This window comes from Aulostomus chinensis, chromosome 7 (assembly GCF_037954235.1).
Source record: "Aulostomus chinensis isolate RoL2024-O1b breed Wild chromosome 7, RoL_Achi_v1.0, whole genome shotgun sequence".
In the NCBI taxonomy this organism is placed as follows: Eukaryota; Metazoa; Chordata; class Actinopteri; order Syngnathiformes; family Aulostomidae; genus Aulostomus; species Aulostomus chinensis.
In genome coordinates, this window is record NC_141326.1 from 10,856,058 (window position 1) to 10,870,648 (window position 14,591).

Sequence of the window (14,591 nt, forward strand, 5' to 3'; positions counted from 1 at the left end):
CTCTGCTACAGATGTGCGAGGGGCGGGGTCGCTGCTGAATGACCAGACTCAATCACCAATCAGAAGGCAGCAGATACACGTTGGAGCCAATCAGAGCACCCTACAGTTCTTTCCTGAATTATGTTGAAAAACTTCACTTTGTTTTGTCCCAAATGAGCACGCTTGACTTAGATACGGCGCATTCAGCCAACCATCACACATGTTACTTCCAAATGAACGGCTGCACTCTATTATTCAAAATCTTTAAATTTTTACCCTTTAGTTTTGCCAGAAATTCAGGTCAGTTATAGGACTCCGTTAAGCGACTTACAGTTGAACAGATGCAAGGTGTCACTTATTAGTTTGATGTTACACGAATGAGGTTTCGTGATCAACACGCACCACACAAACTTCGGTGAAGTTGCCTTTGGGGAAGATGACTTGCTGTCAGCTCATTAGTCTTTCTTTCTTGCTGACCTACACTCAGAGAAAACCTGAAGCTGGGAATCTCTTGATGGTATTTGATGGGTGTTTGATTTGATCAGGCTTTGCAGTTTCTCTGAAAGTGCATTTTAAAAGCTTTAATAAGTAGTGTTCAAGTAAGAAATTGTCTACTCTCCCTGTCCTGCATTTTTTTGCTTATTCATATTTCGGTCAGAAGATGTAATAAATCTCCCCACAAGAAGTATCAGCTCTTACTTTCAAAACACACAATCGTGCAAATCCCCTTGTGGAACCTGAGTTTTTTGCATCACTCTGTGGCTATTTGTTGTTTCAGTTAGGTGCTGTAACACGCTTGGGGTGAAATAAAGTAAACATGTACAGGAGACTTGAGACAACCTGTTTCTCATCACTGCACTCACATTGACAGGTGGGGTGTGTCTCCAAAAGGGCAGAGTCCAAAACTATTACATAATAGGTTCAGTGCAGAACATTCAACATTACATGCCGGTAAGGCTGTGTCATATTGTGAAAGAGAGGTCGAGTGTTGTCTTGCAAATATTCAGACCTGTGAGTGAACTGAATGTGGAAAAAGTGAGTCAAATCTCTCTCTGTCTCTCTCTCTCTCTCTCTCTCTCTCTCTCTCTCACACACACACACACACACACACACACACAAACACCCACACACACCAGCGTGTATGAATCAGTGAGAGGAACTGAAAAAGGGTGTCAACCTTTCAGTTCAGTGAACCTCCTCATTTTTCCTCCATGTTATTCAAAGTTCTTCTCGTGAGATCAGAAGGGCAGAGCTCAGAGGACATCAGCGTTAGCACTTGCCTCATCCAGACTTCATGTAGCGGTGGTGTGGACACTTAGCTCATGTCTCGTGAGGTAGAAGATTAAACCAGACCACCACCAAGTCACACTCGAAGGGGGGGAATCGACAGTTGAAACACCTCAGCTCTGACGGAAAAATTCAATTATATTAATGTTCTTATTTTCTCAGTGTTTGCCATTAAACAGAATGAATGTCATGCTCATTGAACTCAATTTCCGATACCACACACTGATATCACTCTAGGACCGTATAAGCAGTGTGAGGGTTTAATCATGACATAGGTTTTGATGAATTTCTAGTTATAGAAGTGCATCGGGCCTTTGCCTCTTCAGTCACTTCTTCATGTGGTAGAATACAGGCCCACTGGAACGTGAAACAAACAAGAGGAGTTTTGATCCATGTGAATTTTTTGAGAGACATTTAATTCTTCTAGATCTTAAAAGGATTTTTTTTTTCCATTTGAAGAAAAATCTGTGGCTGCACGGTGGTGCAGTGGTTAGCACTGTTGCCTCACAGCACAAAGGTTCCATGTTCGAGTCCTGGCTCAAGCACGGGATCTTTCTGTGTGGAGACTGCATGTTCTCACTGTTCCTGTGTGGGTTCTCTCTGGTACTCCAGCTTCCTCCCACAGTCCAAAGACATCAAGAGAGGATGAGGCTGATTGATACTCTGAAATGACCGTAGGTGTGACTGTGAGTGTGAATGGTTGTCTGTCTCTATGTGTTGGTACTGTGATGGACTGGTGACCTGTCCAGGGTGAACCCTGCCTCTCGCCTGTAGCCGCTGGGATAGGCTCCAGCCCCCCCGCGACCCTTAATAGGAACAAGCGGAAGAAAATGGATGGATGGAAAAAATCTGTAACTTGTTGCTGAAACTACATTAAATCACGCTAAGCCAGTCATGCGATTTTGAACACATTTTAGTTTCAGGGACACTTTCTCAACTGCCTTCATTTTTTATTTACTATCATTCATTTTGTATTGCAACCAAGTGTATTCAATATATGGATGTAGCACCACCATGTGGCCAGGTGAAGTATAGCGTTTCTATTTTCTTTCTCTCATATATTTCAGTATCTAAATTTAGATTACAAACCTATTACCAAGAAACAATAAACACACACAAACACAAAAATCAATACATCATTTGAAAAATGATCTGGGCGTAAGCATAAAATTTTATTTGCAAAAAACAAACATCAAAATAAAAGTACAATACATTCTTAAAACCTTTTTCTCTACAAAACAATTTCACAGAAATTACCTTGGAATGTATATTCCTATTTTCATTGTTCTGCTTCATATATATATATATATACATATATATATATTTATATATATATATATATTTCATATATAATCTAGTCTATACGGCCTCGTACTCTTTAAATAGTCCCATGTCAGTGTTAAATGACCTAATATAGTATAGACCTTTTTTCCTATGGAGGCAAAGAGGGAGGGCATTTTAACAATCATATTGTCAATAACAGATCATTACCTTCTATTCATATATATATCCAGACTAGAGCCCTCCAGCCATCTCTCGTCAATACAAGTACTATGTTGCATAAAGGGAGGCATTAGTAGCTCAACCTCCAGTCAAACTATGGGTAAAGTGGGGCCCTGCTGGACTGCAGCTGCCAGTCAGTCTCCATTATAACCAGTAGTCTTTCTAAACATTTTCTCCTTCCCTTAGTTTGCAACAACAACCTTGTATCATCCAAAGTTACGGCCGTGCCACTCCGCCTTGCTTCTAAGGTATTACAGGAGACATACTGAGATGTCTGTAATCCATCATAGAGAACCAGATTTGCTTCTTTTACAGTGCATCTGAATTTACAGTAACATTACAGCCCGCTGATAATGGTGTATTTCTGTCTGGCCCTGCCCTCATCTGCCCTCAATAGTATAAATTAAAACTGCCTGCAGCCAAACCCTGATGAAGGCACACATTTGTGAAACAGCCATTCTCATTGCCACATCTTGTCTGCGACTGAAACTAGTCTCGACTCCTGTCTGAGCTTTATGTAATTCCATGTTTTCAAGAACTTGAGCGCTCTCCATCTATTCTAAGCGGAGATAGCATTTTTATCCTTCGAATCAAATATTTGCAACAATAAACTCAGAATAGGCTTCAAGAAATGATGGGACAACATAGATTTTAGTCCTCTGCTTCCCTCCTGTTCGAAGTTTAATGTTCCAGTTGACAATGAGGTCAGAGATCTGGAGGGAATAATGGAGGATAGCGTCACATTATAAAGTGTAAACTGTAAACAAATTCAGTGTTTTAGAAATGAAAATAGCACCACGACTGTTAGTGCACCCATAAACGGCCATGATAACTGAAAAAAATCCTCTTCAGATAACTAACAGCAGAACAAACTCATGTAACAAAATGTCAGGAGGGCCACCAAAGAGGGTTTAGTGATACAACTATACAGAGTAACACTGGCTGAATACCAGAGAGGCTGAAAATGGTTGAAGATTCAGAGAAAAGAGGGAAAGAAAGGGGGCAGAAAGAGATATAAAGACAATTTTGTGGTTCATAATATTAGTAGAACTGCAGCACCTCTGTCCTACCGGGTACTGATAACTGATGGGTAGTTGATCTATAAAGTCATACTGGTCACCAGAGATATGCCACCATGTCTTAATCTATCTGAATAGCTTGTAGACACACATTCACATTAGGCTCCCATGTGTGAGCGTGTTAGAAAAAAGATCTTAGGTTGTCTTCACATCTCCTTGTTAGAAAAAAGGTGCTTCCTTTCATCGTAAGCACACACAAGCGGCGCAACACCCACACACACTCACACATACCTGTGTGTGTGTGTATTTATGTATATATTAATATGTACATATATATGGGTTTGTATTCAACTATATGTATATATGTATATATTTATACACACGCACACACACACATACATACATACTATATACACATGTACACGTTCGCACAAACAAACACACAAAACAGCTGCTTTCCAGTCAGTGTGAAAACATTGCACCAAAGATGGACAGAGAAGAGAGAAAAGGACTCCTCTCTCTGTACAGTAGTTGAGTCAGTGAGTCAAAGCGGTGACTCAGGATATCTGTGTAAACAGCTCGCTCCCCAAGTTCACATGTTGATTTTGTCTCCTCATACAGACAAGCATATTAGAGGGGCCGGTGGTGAAACAGAAGCTTCCCCGGAAGAGGGTCTGTTTCAAAAAGAAGGCAGAGTTCAGGCAGTGAGCGAGCTCCCACAGGTCTCTCTCTCTCTCTCTCTCTCTCTCTCGCTCTCACACACACAGTGGATCTGCAGTGAGCTTGCTTAGCATCCTCCATCCTGCAGGAGACACTATCCCTTGGGAGTTTTCTTGTTTTGGGCATTCCACATGCCTCGTTTGGAGTGGTAGTAGTGGAAGAAGTTTCGCAGGCGTAGTCTTTCTACTTCCAAACCATTCTGCAGCACCCTGGAGACAGAGGGAGAAAGAAACCGAAACAAGTTTTAGAGAAAAGGCTGCTATTTCTAAAACTTTGGCATATCCTCGTGGGATTCCAGGGAGAATGTGAACCTCTATCCTGCTTTTCTTCCCACTGTGCTAGGCTACCACTGAAGCTTTGATCAAATCGGAGTAAATACTTTAACAGCTGTTCTTATGTTAGTTCTGGTCTCGCGTAGCAAGACGACTCTCCAAATCACGTTAGTTTTTGTCCACACACTGCATATTTGTTTTGTAACATCTCAGTTAACTTTTGAACATCTCTACTGCTTACATCATGTACTTGTACCCTTTGGCAGTATGTGAGTACAATACCCATGTCTTACAAGGAAAAATGTTACTGTCTCACAGTCGACTTTTGAACATTGTGTATTTGTGCCAGGTTACCTGTCCAGCAGCTCCCAGTCCTCTCCTCCCCAGCGGTCTTTGAATTCCTCTGTGTTCATCCCTCCGATCTTATCAAAGTCTGATTTATAGATTCCAAACAGGCCAAAGCCATTAACTTCCCAGTAACCTGCGGTGAGAACAAAAGGAAGGTTCAAAAGAAGCGTTATTGCAGGCTGTTGCATCAACAACGATGATGTTAAACAAATACGTGCTGATCAGAGTGTGCTCTCACGCGTGTAAAATGAAAATCTGCATTATGAACTCAAACTAGCTGCCTTGAACTGATGCAACACTTGGGAGGCCAAACTAAAAACTCAATCCAAATTTTGTGAATGTTGCACACGTTTCTGCGTGCGTGAGTGTTTGTGTGCGCGTTACCGTCAGGCTCCTTTGGCGAACTTCCGCAGCCAAGTCTCATGACAATGGGAGCAAAAGCAAGACGTCCCTCCACACAGTGCTTCCTGATGCTCTCCAGGATGTTGGGAGGGAAGTGGATATGCAGATCACACAGGAACACGATGCTGTGGCTGTCCTACAGCAGGGAACACCAAAAACACCTTACACATTCACTGCATTTACAATCAATCTGCTCAGTAAAAGGAATTTCCCTTTAAAGCGACCAAATAAATGTGATGCGCAGAAGTTGCAGCATTTTGAAAAAAGCTTAAACGACTGACAGTTTTATTTATGAGTTGGTGCAAATTTGTGTGCATGTGGAGGCAGAATCCAGACCTCCGCCAAGGTCAACAGCTCATTTCTGTTTTAGCATCTCGAGCATATCAATGACCTTCTTTTATATTTGCAAATATATGATTCATCCTCAACCTACTCATTCAGAGGAGCAACTACTTTCATATACCCTGCATTCACTTGATACTTTTTTTAAGATTCACAGGTAGATTAAACTAAAACAGTACAATAAGACAGCCTTTCAAAAAATCCTCCATTAATAAGGATTATAATGTTTTATTGAATCTATTTTGAGAGAGGATTCATTTCAATGAAATATTAGGAGGGTGCTGAACTGTACTGAGACTTTTTTGTAAACCTGATCTCTTTGGAGTCTGACTTAGTTTCAAGTTTGCTGTCACAATCCAGCGCAGGGAAAGTCCAATAAATAGAAGTTTGTATTGCACCAGAGTGCAAGTGAACGTGAGAGTTTATGATAATCATCGAGAGCAAAGTTTGTCTCGGTGAAGAAGGGCAGCAAGAGACAGGCAGTCAAATAATCCAGAGTGGGGTCATCAGATTCTTAAAGGGATAGTTGAGATTTTTCAAGCATATTCGCAGTATGACTTGCTCAGACGGTCGAGTGCATGTCACACACTCAGCTGACCCGGGTTAGAATCCTTCACTGCATGTCACATGCCTCTCTCTCTCCCTTGTTTCCTGTCTGTTTACAGTTAAATAAAGGCGCCTACCCCCCCCCCCCCAAAAAAAGTGCAATGTAGTTCATGCTATTCCTGGAAAGTTGGGATGAAAAAAACAATAAAAAAAAAATTCATGGGTCACACTCCCATATGTAGAAGCTAGAAATGTGACCCTATTGACCTTGCTTTGTTCTAGCCCAATTTTCTAGAGCTCCTGTGACAAACAGAGTGGATTGTGCTGAGAAATAACTTCGCCTATCAATAGTATCATTGGGAAGCAGCCAGTAAATCTGGGACTTGAAAAACTTGAGCCATCCCTTTAAAAAAAACAACAACAACAGCAACTCACGTTGCTCAGTACACACATCAGAGTCTAGTGACGAGTAAAAGCCTTGCTTTTCAGTGTTCAGCTGAGATTTGCCAGTTTCAATGGTTATTAATTCTTCATACCACTAATTGAGGCAATGTTTTTCTTTTTGATGCTTTTCCTTGCGAAAAATGTAAGTAGTCCACCTGAGCATTAAATAGCTGCAGAAAAACTGGATCTTGAACTAAGTAAATAGGAAAGTAAGTAGAGTTTGAAATTGTCTTTAATTCACTGATAAAATACACCCCCCCCCCAAAAAAAAACTAAAACAAAAAACACGATATGTTATGAGAGTCCACCCCCCAACCAACCAACTAACTCTGAGCACACAACTTCCTTGGCGGAGGCGATTCTGCCCAATATGGGATTTTAGGATTAAAGAAAGCAGCTCAGCTTTAGTGGAGTGTCTTTATTTCCAGATCCCACAGGTCTTTCAGACCTGAATGACAGCCCTGTCATTCCACCATGACAGCACTGACACTCAATTGACGGATCAACGTCGGTCCACATTCCCAGCCCTTCCACACTCAGTGGGTGGGCGTACATGCATGTGTGATAGAGAGACAGCCAGGGAGCGGCATAAGGGCACATGCCCACAAATAACCTATGAAAGGGAGCGGATATGACAGCTATGACATACACATGACAGAAGAAATGCAGCAAACTGTCGAAGTGATTCGCCATCATCTCTGGCTGGGGTCCGTGGGAGACGGTGATGGGAAACAGGCGGAGGCAGCAAGATAAGGCTGAGATTCACCGTCAGTGACAGACCAGCCTGGCATGATCTATTCATTATGCAGGAGTGTCCTCTCTGGCTGTCCATCAGTCAGTAAAGGTCATGTGGTCAGTTTGAGCGGCTTCTTCCTGCCAGTTAACATATCGTTGCTCTCCGTCTATGTGTGTGTATGTGTGTGTGTTTGTGTGTGTGTCTTACCTCAATTGTGTCCACTCCGATCTGCAGTCCTGCTGAGCGTTCAAAGTTCCCCTCTCTCCTGAGATACTCATATCTGAGCAGCATTAAAAATATGAAGATGACTCACATCTCTAATCAGATGATGTTGCTGGTCGTGTTGTGCACACACATACAAACACCCACCTTGGCACGCTGCTCTCTCTAAGTGCCTGCTCAACGTCCATGTCTTCACTCTCAAAGTCGACAATGATGATACTGAAGTTGTCATCCTTGGTCTGATGATGGAGATTCTCCATGTCGGCGATAAACTGCTGGACCCAGCGAGCCTGGTTTTTCACTGAAACAGAGAAAATAGAGAAACTTGACAATAAGGTTTAGAAGATTGTTGAACTGTTGTTTTCAATGCATGTACTGCACTTTATCTGGTTCCGTTTAGAAAGAAATTTTGACTGACCAGGTACCACAAAGTGCACCATGACATCTTTTCTCCACTGCAGCATGACCGGCTGGCAGAGCAAAGGTTTAACATAAGCAGTGCTCCAGGGTGTGGCTCCCGCCCGCGCGGGGGACCTGGTCGAGGGCAGGGGCGGTGGGGTGGTGAGACTGGATGTGGCAGCGGAGGGCACTGAAGCTGGAGCTGAAGCTGGAGCCGACTCTGTGTTCTCAAGGCTTTCATCTCCTTGCCTGCCACGGTGGAGCAGCAGATAAATATATTCAGACAGACGCACCACACTGCGGCCTCTCTCCATTAGCTCCAGCTCAACCAGGTAACGGTTCCCTCTTGCAGAGTCACGCCTCTTCTCAACGTTGATGATTCGCAGCAGGGTGTAAATCCTGTGACACAGAGAGAGAAGTTTGAGAAAAACCTGGTCTTAAAAACAATGAGAAAGAAGGAGGACGGCTGCAAGTATGAAAAGCACTTCTTTTATCATTGTTGCAACTGGATTAATTATTGTTTGACTGCAGGCGGACCACTTCAAACACTGCTATTCATTATCTGTGGCTCTGTGAAGTCAGCATGGCGTTTCGTGGGTGGAAAATGAGAAGAGAGAAAAGGTCAGGCGAGAAAACACAAATAACATCAAGACCTGTAAGCGCTGCAGCAGAAAAAAGGTAATCAGTACACAGAGGATTGCAAGAGTCAAAGCACCAGGGCATGACCAATATGTTCTCTGTGAAATTACTTTGAGGGTCACATCATGGTTAGAATAAGCAATCACGACTGAAAATACAGTGATTGCGGGCATTATTCCCACCCCGTCTCTTACCCTCCGTTGCGTTCGTTGAGTTTCTCCATGTACTGCGCCAGCACGTCCACCACCTCGCTCTCTGCCAGTTGGAGGTTGCCAGACACGTTGCAGCGGAGGTCATTCCAGTCAGAGCGCAGCAGCTCAAAGTCCATCGGATTGACCGAGAATGTTCTCTGCCAATTGATGCTCTCTTCTGCCCAGCCTGGCCGGGCCTCCACCTCTTCGTAGCTGTAATCTGACATCTCTCCATCCTCCGGTTCGGGCTCAGGGTCAGGGTCAGGATTGGAGCGGTTTGCGTTCTGGTCGAGCTCTGCTGGGTTGAGGTCTGGCTGCTGTTGGGATTCTGTGATCTCTGAAGTCCTGAGGTAAGAGATGACCCGCGATTGACCTTGCAGGGGGTTTTCTGTGGAGTTGGGAGCAGAAGGGGAAGCAGAATCTTGGTGATGAGATGGGGGGGTCAGAGAGCCTCCTTTGCTGGGGAGATCAGCAGTGACAGTGGTTTTTAAAGCTTGGTGGTCCCCTCTCCTCTTGCCCTGTTCGGACTCTTTTGCTGCCCTGCTGGCAGATTTCTGTGCACTTTCATTCTGAATGTTGATGCTCCCATTGTGAGATGTTTTACCCTCCTTAGTGGGGGGGTTTGGCCACAGTTGAGGGGAACTAACTAGGCTCCTACTTCCTTTCATAACTCCCCCAACATGTCCTTTGGCACCGAGGTTGACCAGCCTGGTGGTTTTCCCAGTTTGGTACAGAAAGACCCCAGGGAACACCTCTCTAGGGTGGCGAGATGCCCTCTCCTCCCTTCTCTCTCGCCGCTGCTCCCTCTCCCTGTCAGGCCGAGGTCTGGTGATGTAGATCTTGTTCTCATCCCTCCTCTCCTTTTTGCTTCCAGCAGGCTTGTCGTGGAGGTTGTTGCTGTGGGCGGAGTTACTGAGGATCTGCTTGGCACGGCTGGCGAGGGCAGAGAGGGAGGACTTCTGAGGGAAAAGGAGTGAAGACTTTGTCAGCTTAGGTGGAGCCTCAGCCCCCTTCTCTCTTCCTCCTCCACCAGGACTGGTGCGGATCCAGGACAGGGAGCGTCCCTGGACCACACTGTCTGTGTCAGGATGAAGCAGCTCTCTGGTGTTGCCCTTTGTTTGATCCCTTTCCCAGTCCACCTCCATGCCCATTTGTCCATCTCTGTGAGGAAAGTGTCTTCTTTCTCGGCTACGTATAATTCTATTAATTCCTCCTTCCTCCATTTCATCAGGGTCCTCCTCTTCTTCTTCACCTCCTCTGCCGGCAAGTGTGGGCCCAGGTTTTGAGTGTTGGTGGGAGGGGTCAGAGGTGCGGCTGGTTTGACTGGGATGAAAGGGCTTCTTGGGTGACTGTGTGCCAACAATCTCCGCCTCGTCCTCTGTATCCACTACCTCCTCTTCCTCCAAGAAATCTGGAAACATGAAGACAATTGAAAGAGGGCGTGCAGGTGTGTGTATGTGTGTGTGTCTGCCTACACATATGTATGCACATTTATTCATTTTAAGTTACCGTCTGGGTTGGGAAAGAAGAACGGTCTGTCATCTTCCTCCTCATCCATCTTCATATATTTGTAGAAACCAAACCTGGCACACACGCACACACACAAACACACACACACACACACACACACCCCTCAAGCATTAGCACAATTTCCGATGTGCATTACAGCATATCCACACACACTGGAGCAGGTATTCAGAGTAATCAGTGTGCTCTCTCATATGTACAAGACAGAGATGAATGTTCCCTTCATTCTCCAAAAAGACGAATGCAACGTACTTCTCTAAGTAGATTGGAGACTCTCGGTAGAAGCATTTGTTCTCTCTCTCCATGTGGGTGAGTCGTGTGAAGTCGTTCGGATAGACGAAAGACAGATACACCTGGAGAAATGTAACAAACGCATATGGACAATAATGTAACACTCGTGAACCCATCAGTGTTTATTCTTGACCAACATAGGCTTGTCATTCCAATGAATTCTTGACATAACACCAAGGACATGTCCTTTAGTGTGAATGATCACAAAAAGATTTTCTCAGTCTTTTGAACCATCTCTGCTGCAGTAAATTCCACTGGCCAATAGGGGGGAGCAGCACTCAACACAACCATCCTCCCTTTACTACTCATGCTGTGAGAGAAACACTAAATGTCAAATCAGTAAGGACTGATCTGAATATTATGCCGACTCTCAAGGGTCTACAACTATGGAGGTCAAAGGACTAGCATAAAGGACACACACACACACACACACACACACACACACACACACACACACACACACACACACACACACTCTGAGTAGCAGGTCTTGAGTGACCCAGAGGGAAGGTGATAGTGAGGTCACTTACAAATTGCAGGCCTTGGTATCTGGCAATGGGGAAATCTTTGACTACGTAGGTGGGAGAGTAGAGACAAGCAGGCAGCACATTCTCCAGACGGGAGGGGTCGATGACAGGCGCTGAGGGCAGAGATAGAGAGAGAGAGAGAGAGAGAGAGAGAGAGAGAGAGGGGAGTGTTTGCCTTCATCAAACATGGAAGTCAGATAACTCAGCAATGATAAATTTAATGGCAGACGATTAAAGGAAAGAAAAACACAATGATAGCCAGATGAAATAACTGAAAACAGTAAAAATGACAGACAGACAAATGACAGGCCAGGAAAAGTAGAATGGGCAGATTTACTGCTGTAGAAGGTATCCCTTGGGTCTGGCTTCAGCATATCTGCTCCATGCTGCACGTTGCTGCCGCCCTCTACACCCTGAGGCTGGGACTCCTCTGGGAGACGGATGTGACTGGCCAAGGTCTGGGGGATGTGGTCCACACTGTTCATCTTGAGACTGGACTCGTCTGAAAGAGATGGAAATGATGTGAGTGACAAAGAGAGACACAGATGGTACAGGAGACAGACAGAGATAGATATATGATTGCATTGTTTTAGCTCAACGTTGAACACATTCGACAGTTAACAATATGTATGATATAGCCATCATAGATCTTTGCAACCCATAGAGAAGGAAAAGACAGAGAGACCAAGAACAACAGAGGAGGAGGAGCAAAAGCTTAAAAGAGAGGATGAGAAGAAGTTGGAGGAAAACAAAAACAGAGAGGGTAGAGTCATAATTACACCAATCGATAGCGGAGTGGGAGGAGAGAGCATGTGTGATTAATGGTGTGTCAGGGGCAAGGCCTGTTGGGGAAATGCTTTATAATTAACATGGTGGTCTGTATCATTTTTATCCTCAATAGTGTGTGTATGTACACACACGTACACGCACAAGCACGCACGCACGCACGCACGCGTGCGCGCGCGCACACGCACACACACACTATACAGACAATGCCTATTTTAAACTTTCTCCAACAGTAAGACATCTGTTGATCTCATTTGGAGCTTCTATTACACCTGAGCCTCAGAGAGAATAACTCTTCACCTGTGCCACTGAAATCTTCAATGCAATGACGGGTCACAATATAAAACGACAGCATTGTTTTAATGTCAAAACAACTCTGGTGTGGAAATTCAAGGCAAGTATGATTCCTACTGTTTGCAGTTTTGCTCTAATTTGCAAGTCCTTCCCTTGTCTCCAGTACAAGTTAGAGAATATGTATATCGCAGTAAAAGTTATTTAACAGCTACTGTCTTGGTTGCATTTTTATGCGTTTTTTTCACGGACACTGGGCTATCTAATTAAAAAGTGAAATCACACCAATCCGTATCTGAAACAGGAAAAAAAATTGCTGCATCTGAAATTAAAATGCAATATAATGGACAATGAACAATGTTCCTGATGGATTTCTGGGGAAAAAAAAGAGCTGGTAAGAACTAAAATATGGAGCGAGAACATGAACACGACTGATGGAGGATGAGTGCTTGATTCTAGCAGGTGACTTTATACATCCCTAGGTGCAGTAAGCTGACACATGCCTATGCTGCTGGTAATTTTCTATGTTATGATATTGAGTTCCTGTAGCACGCTGCTATTCTTAGAGCTATAGTGGCTCCGTATCTACACAGGAACAAGTACTCTCATCAATGACATAAATGACACCTATACTGTAGAAAGGCAAAAATAGAGCGACCACAGAACTTTCCTCTCTCTTTTCTCTCCAACTGTCAAGTCATGATAAAATGAGAGAATGTCATATTAAAGCTATCAAGATGATGCACTTTTGTGTTGGTATATCGCCATTTCACCCTCACAAGCTGTCCTGGTCATTGCGCTACCCCCACAGTCACTCTGGCAAGCACCGTGGACGACCATGCTCCATCACATGCAAGACGGCGGCACGGTGGTGCAGTGGTCAGCACTGTCACCTAACAGCAAGAGGGTTCTGGGTTTGAGTCCTGGCTCAGGCACGGAATCTTTCTGTGTGGAGTCTACATGTTCTCCCTGTGCCTGTGTGGGTTCTCTCTGGTACTCCAGCTTCCTCCCACAGTCCAAAGACATCAAGAGGGGACAAGGCTGATTGATACTCTAAATTGACCAGTGACTGTGAGTGTGAATGGTTGTCTGTCTCTATGTGTTGGCCCTGCCATGGACTGGTGACCTGCCTCTCGCCCAAAGGCTGCTGGGAAAGGCTTCAGCCCCCCCAGCCACCCCTGATTGGATAAACCCATGCAAGACAATCAGCTGCATCTTTTTTATTTCTTTTTTTTCTCTCTTCTTTTTTTCCACCTGAGAAAAAGGATTTTCACCAGGGGGTACACAGCACACCAGAGGATTATGCGACTCCCCCCACTTCCCCTCCCGTCATGAGTAGGTGCCTCAACTGGCCAGAGGAGGTGCTAATGGGTTGACTAGGACACACAGCCCGTGTTTGTATGGATGCCAGAACAACCAGGGAAGTGAATCAGTGGCCCCCTGCATTGGTAACATAACATAAAAAAGCAGTCTGTTACCCTAAATACGGACAAGAGCAACATACCTCCTTCCCGTGTCACTACCAAATATGAACTGAAGCAAAATATTTAATCAGATAAAATCCAGATGTGAATATTTGAAGTGATAAAATCCATCTTTATTCACTTAACTTCAATTTTTGGGTGACCAGATTAGATCTCTTCATTAGTAGGTCAGACAACTTGTTGAACTGGTTAAAACAAAAACAAAAAAAAGGTTTACTATTTAAAGCTAACTGTCTAAAAGTGGAATATACATTGTTCTACATTTTTATTTTGTTGGTAATTGTTGAATAATTACACTTGAGGGCGATGCTTGCAGCACAAGGCAGAGTCCTGATCGTGCCACTGTCATGACTTTAAAGCACGCCTTCTTATGTACTTTTGCTTAATTGAACATTTCACAATAAAACAAGCACAATCCTCCCTTAGTCTTCCTACCCCAACACCTCTCTTACCTGCAAACATCAGGGAACCACTGAAGAAATATTCAGATTTTATTTATTTTCTAAGCAATGTCATAGTAAAAGAGTTCTCACCTGTGTACAGAGAGATGTAGGCAGAGTCTATCACTTCATATTTCAGACCAGGCAGGAATGGACGCCACTGTGTGTAAAAGAAGAGAGTGACAACAAAGGGGAT

The 14,591-nt window shown here is 44.0% G+C and overlaps 1 protein-coding gene across 1 annotated transcript in view; it reads right to left on the reverse strand.

The window, feature by feature from the left end:
• Positions 1-2,429: 2,429 nt before the first annotated feature.
• The window catches only part of b4galnt4a (beta-1,4-N-acetyl-galactosaminyl transferase 4a), a 170,640-nt gene continuing 158,478 nt past the window's right edge, over positions 2,430-14,591 (reverse strand). The window contains exons 9-20 of the mRNA XM_086208374.1: positions 14,489-14,555; positions 11,732-11,896; positions 11,398-11,507; positions 10,829-10,929; positions 10,559-10,632; positions 9,053-10,460; positions 8,239-8,618; positions 7,968-8,121; positions 7,806-7,878; positions 5,513-5,666; positions 5,135-5,261; positions 2,430-4,717 (exon numbers count right to left, since the gene is read on the reverse strand). Coding sequence (XP_086064500.1) covers positions 4,603-4,717; positions 5,135-5,261; positions 5,513-5,666; positions 7,806-7,878; positions 7,968-8,121; positions 8,239-8,618; positions 9,053-10,460; positions 10,559-10,632; positions 10,829-10,929; positions 11,398-11,507; positions 11,732-11,896; positions 14,489-14,555 — 2,928 coding nt within the window. The 3' untranslated portion in view covers positions 2,430-4,602. The remainder of the gene's footprint in view (positions 4,718-5,134; positions 5,262-5,512; positions 5,667-7,805; positions 7,879-7,967; positions 8,122-8,238; positions 8,619-9,052; positions 10,461-10,558; positions 10,633-10,828; positions 10,930-11,397; positions 11,508-11,731; positions 11,897-14,488; positions 14,556-14,591) is intronic.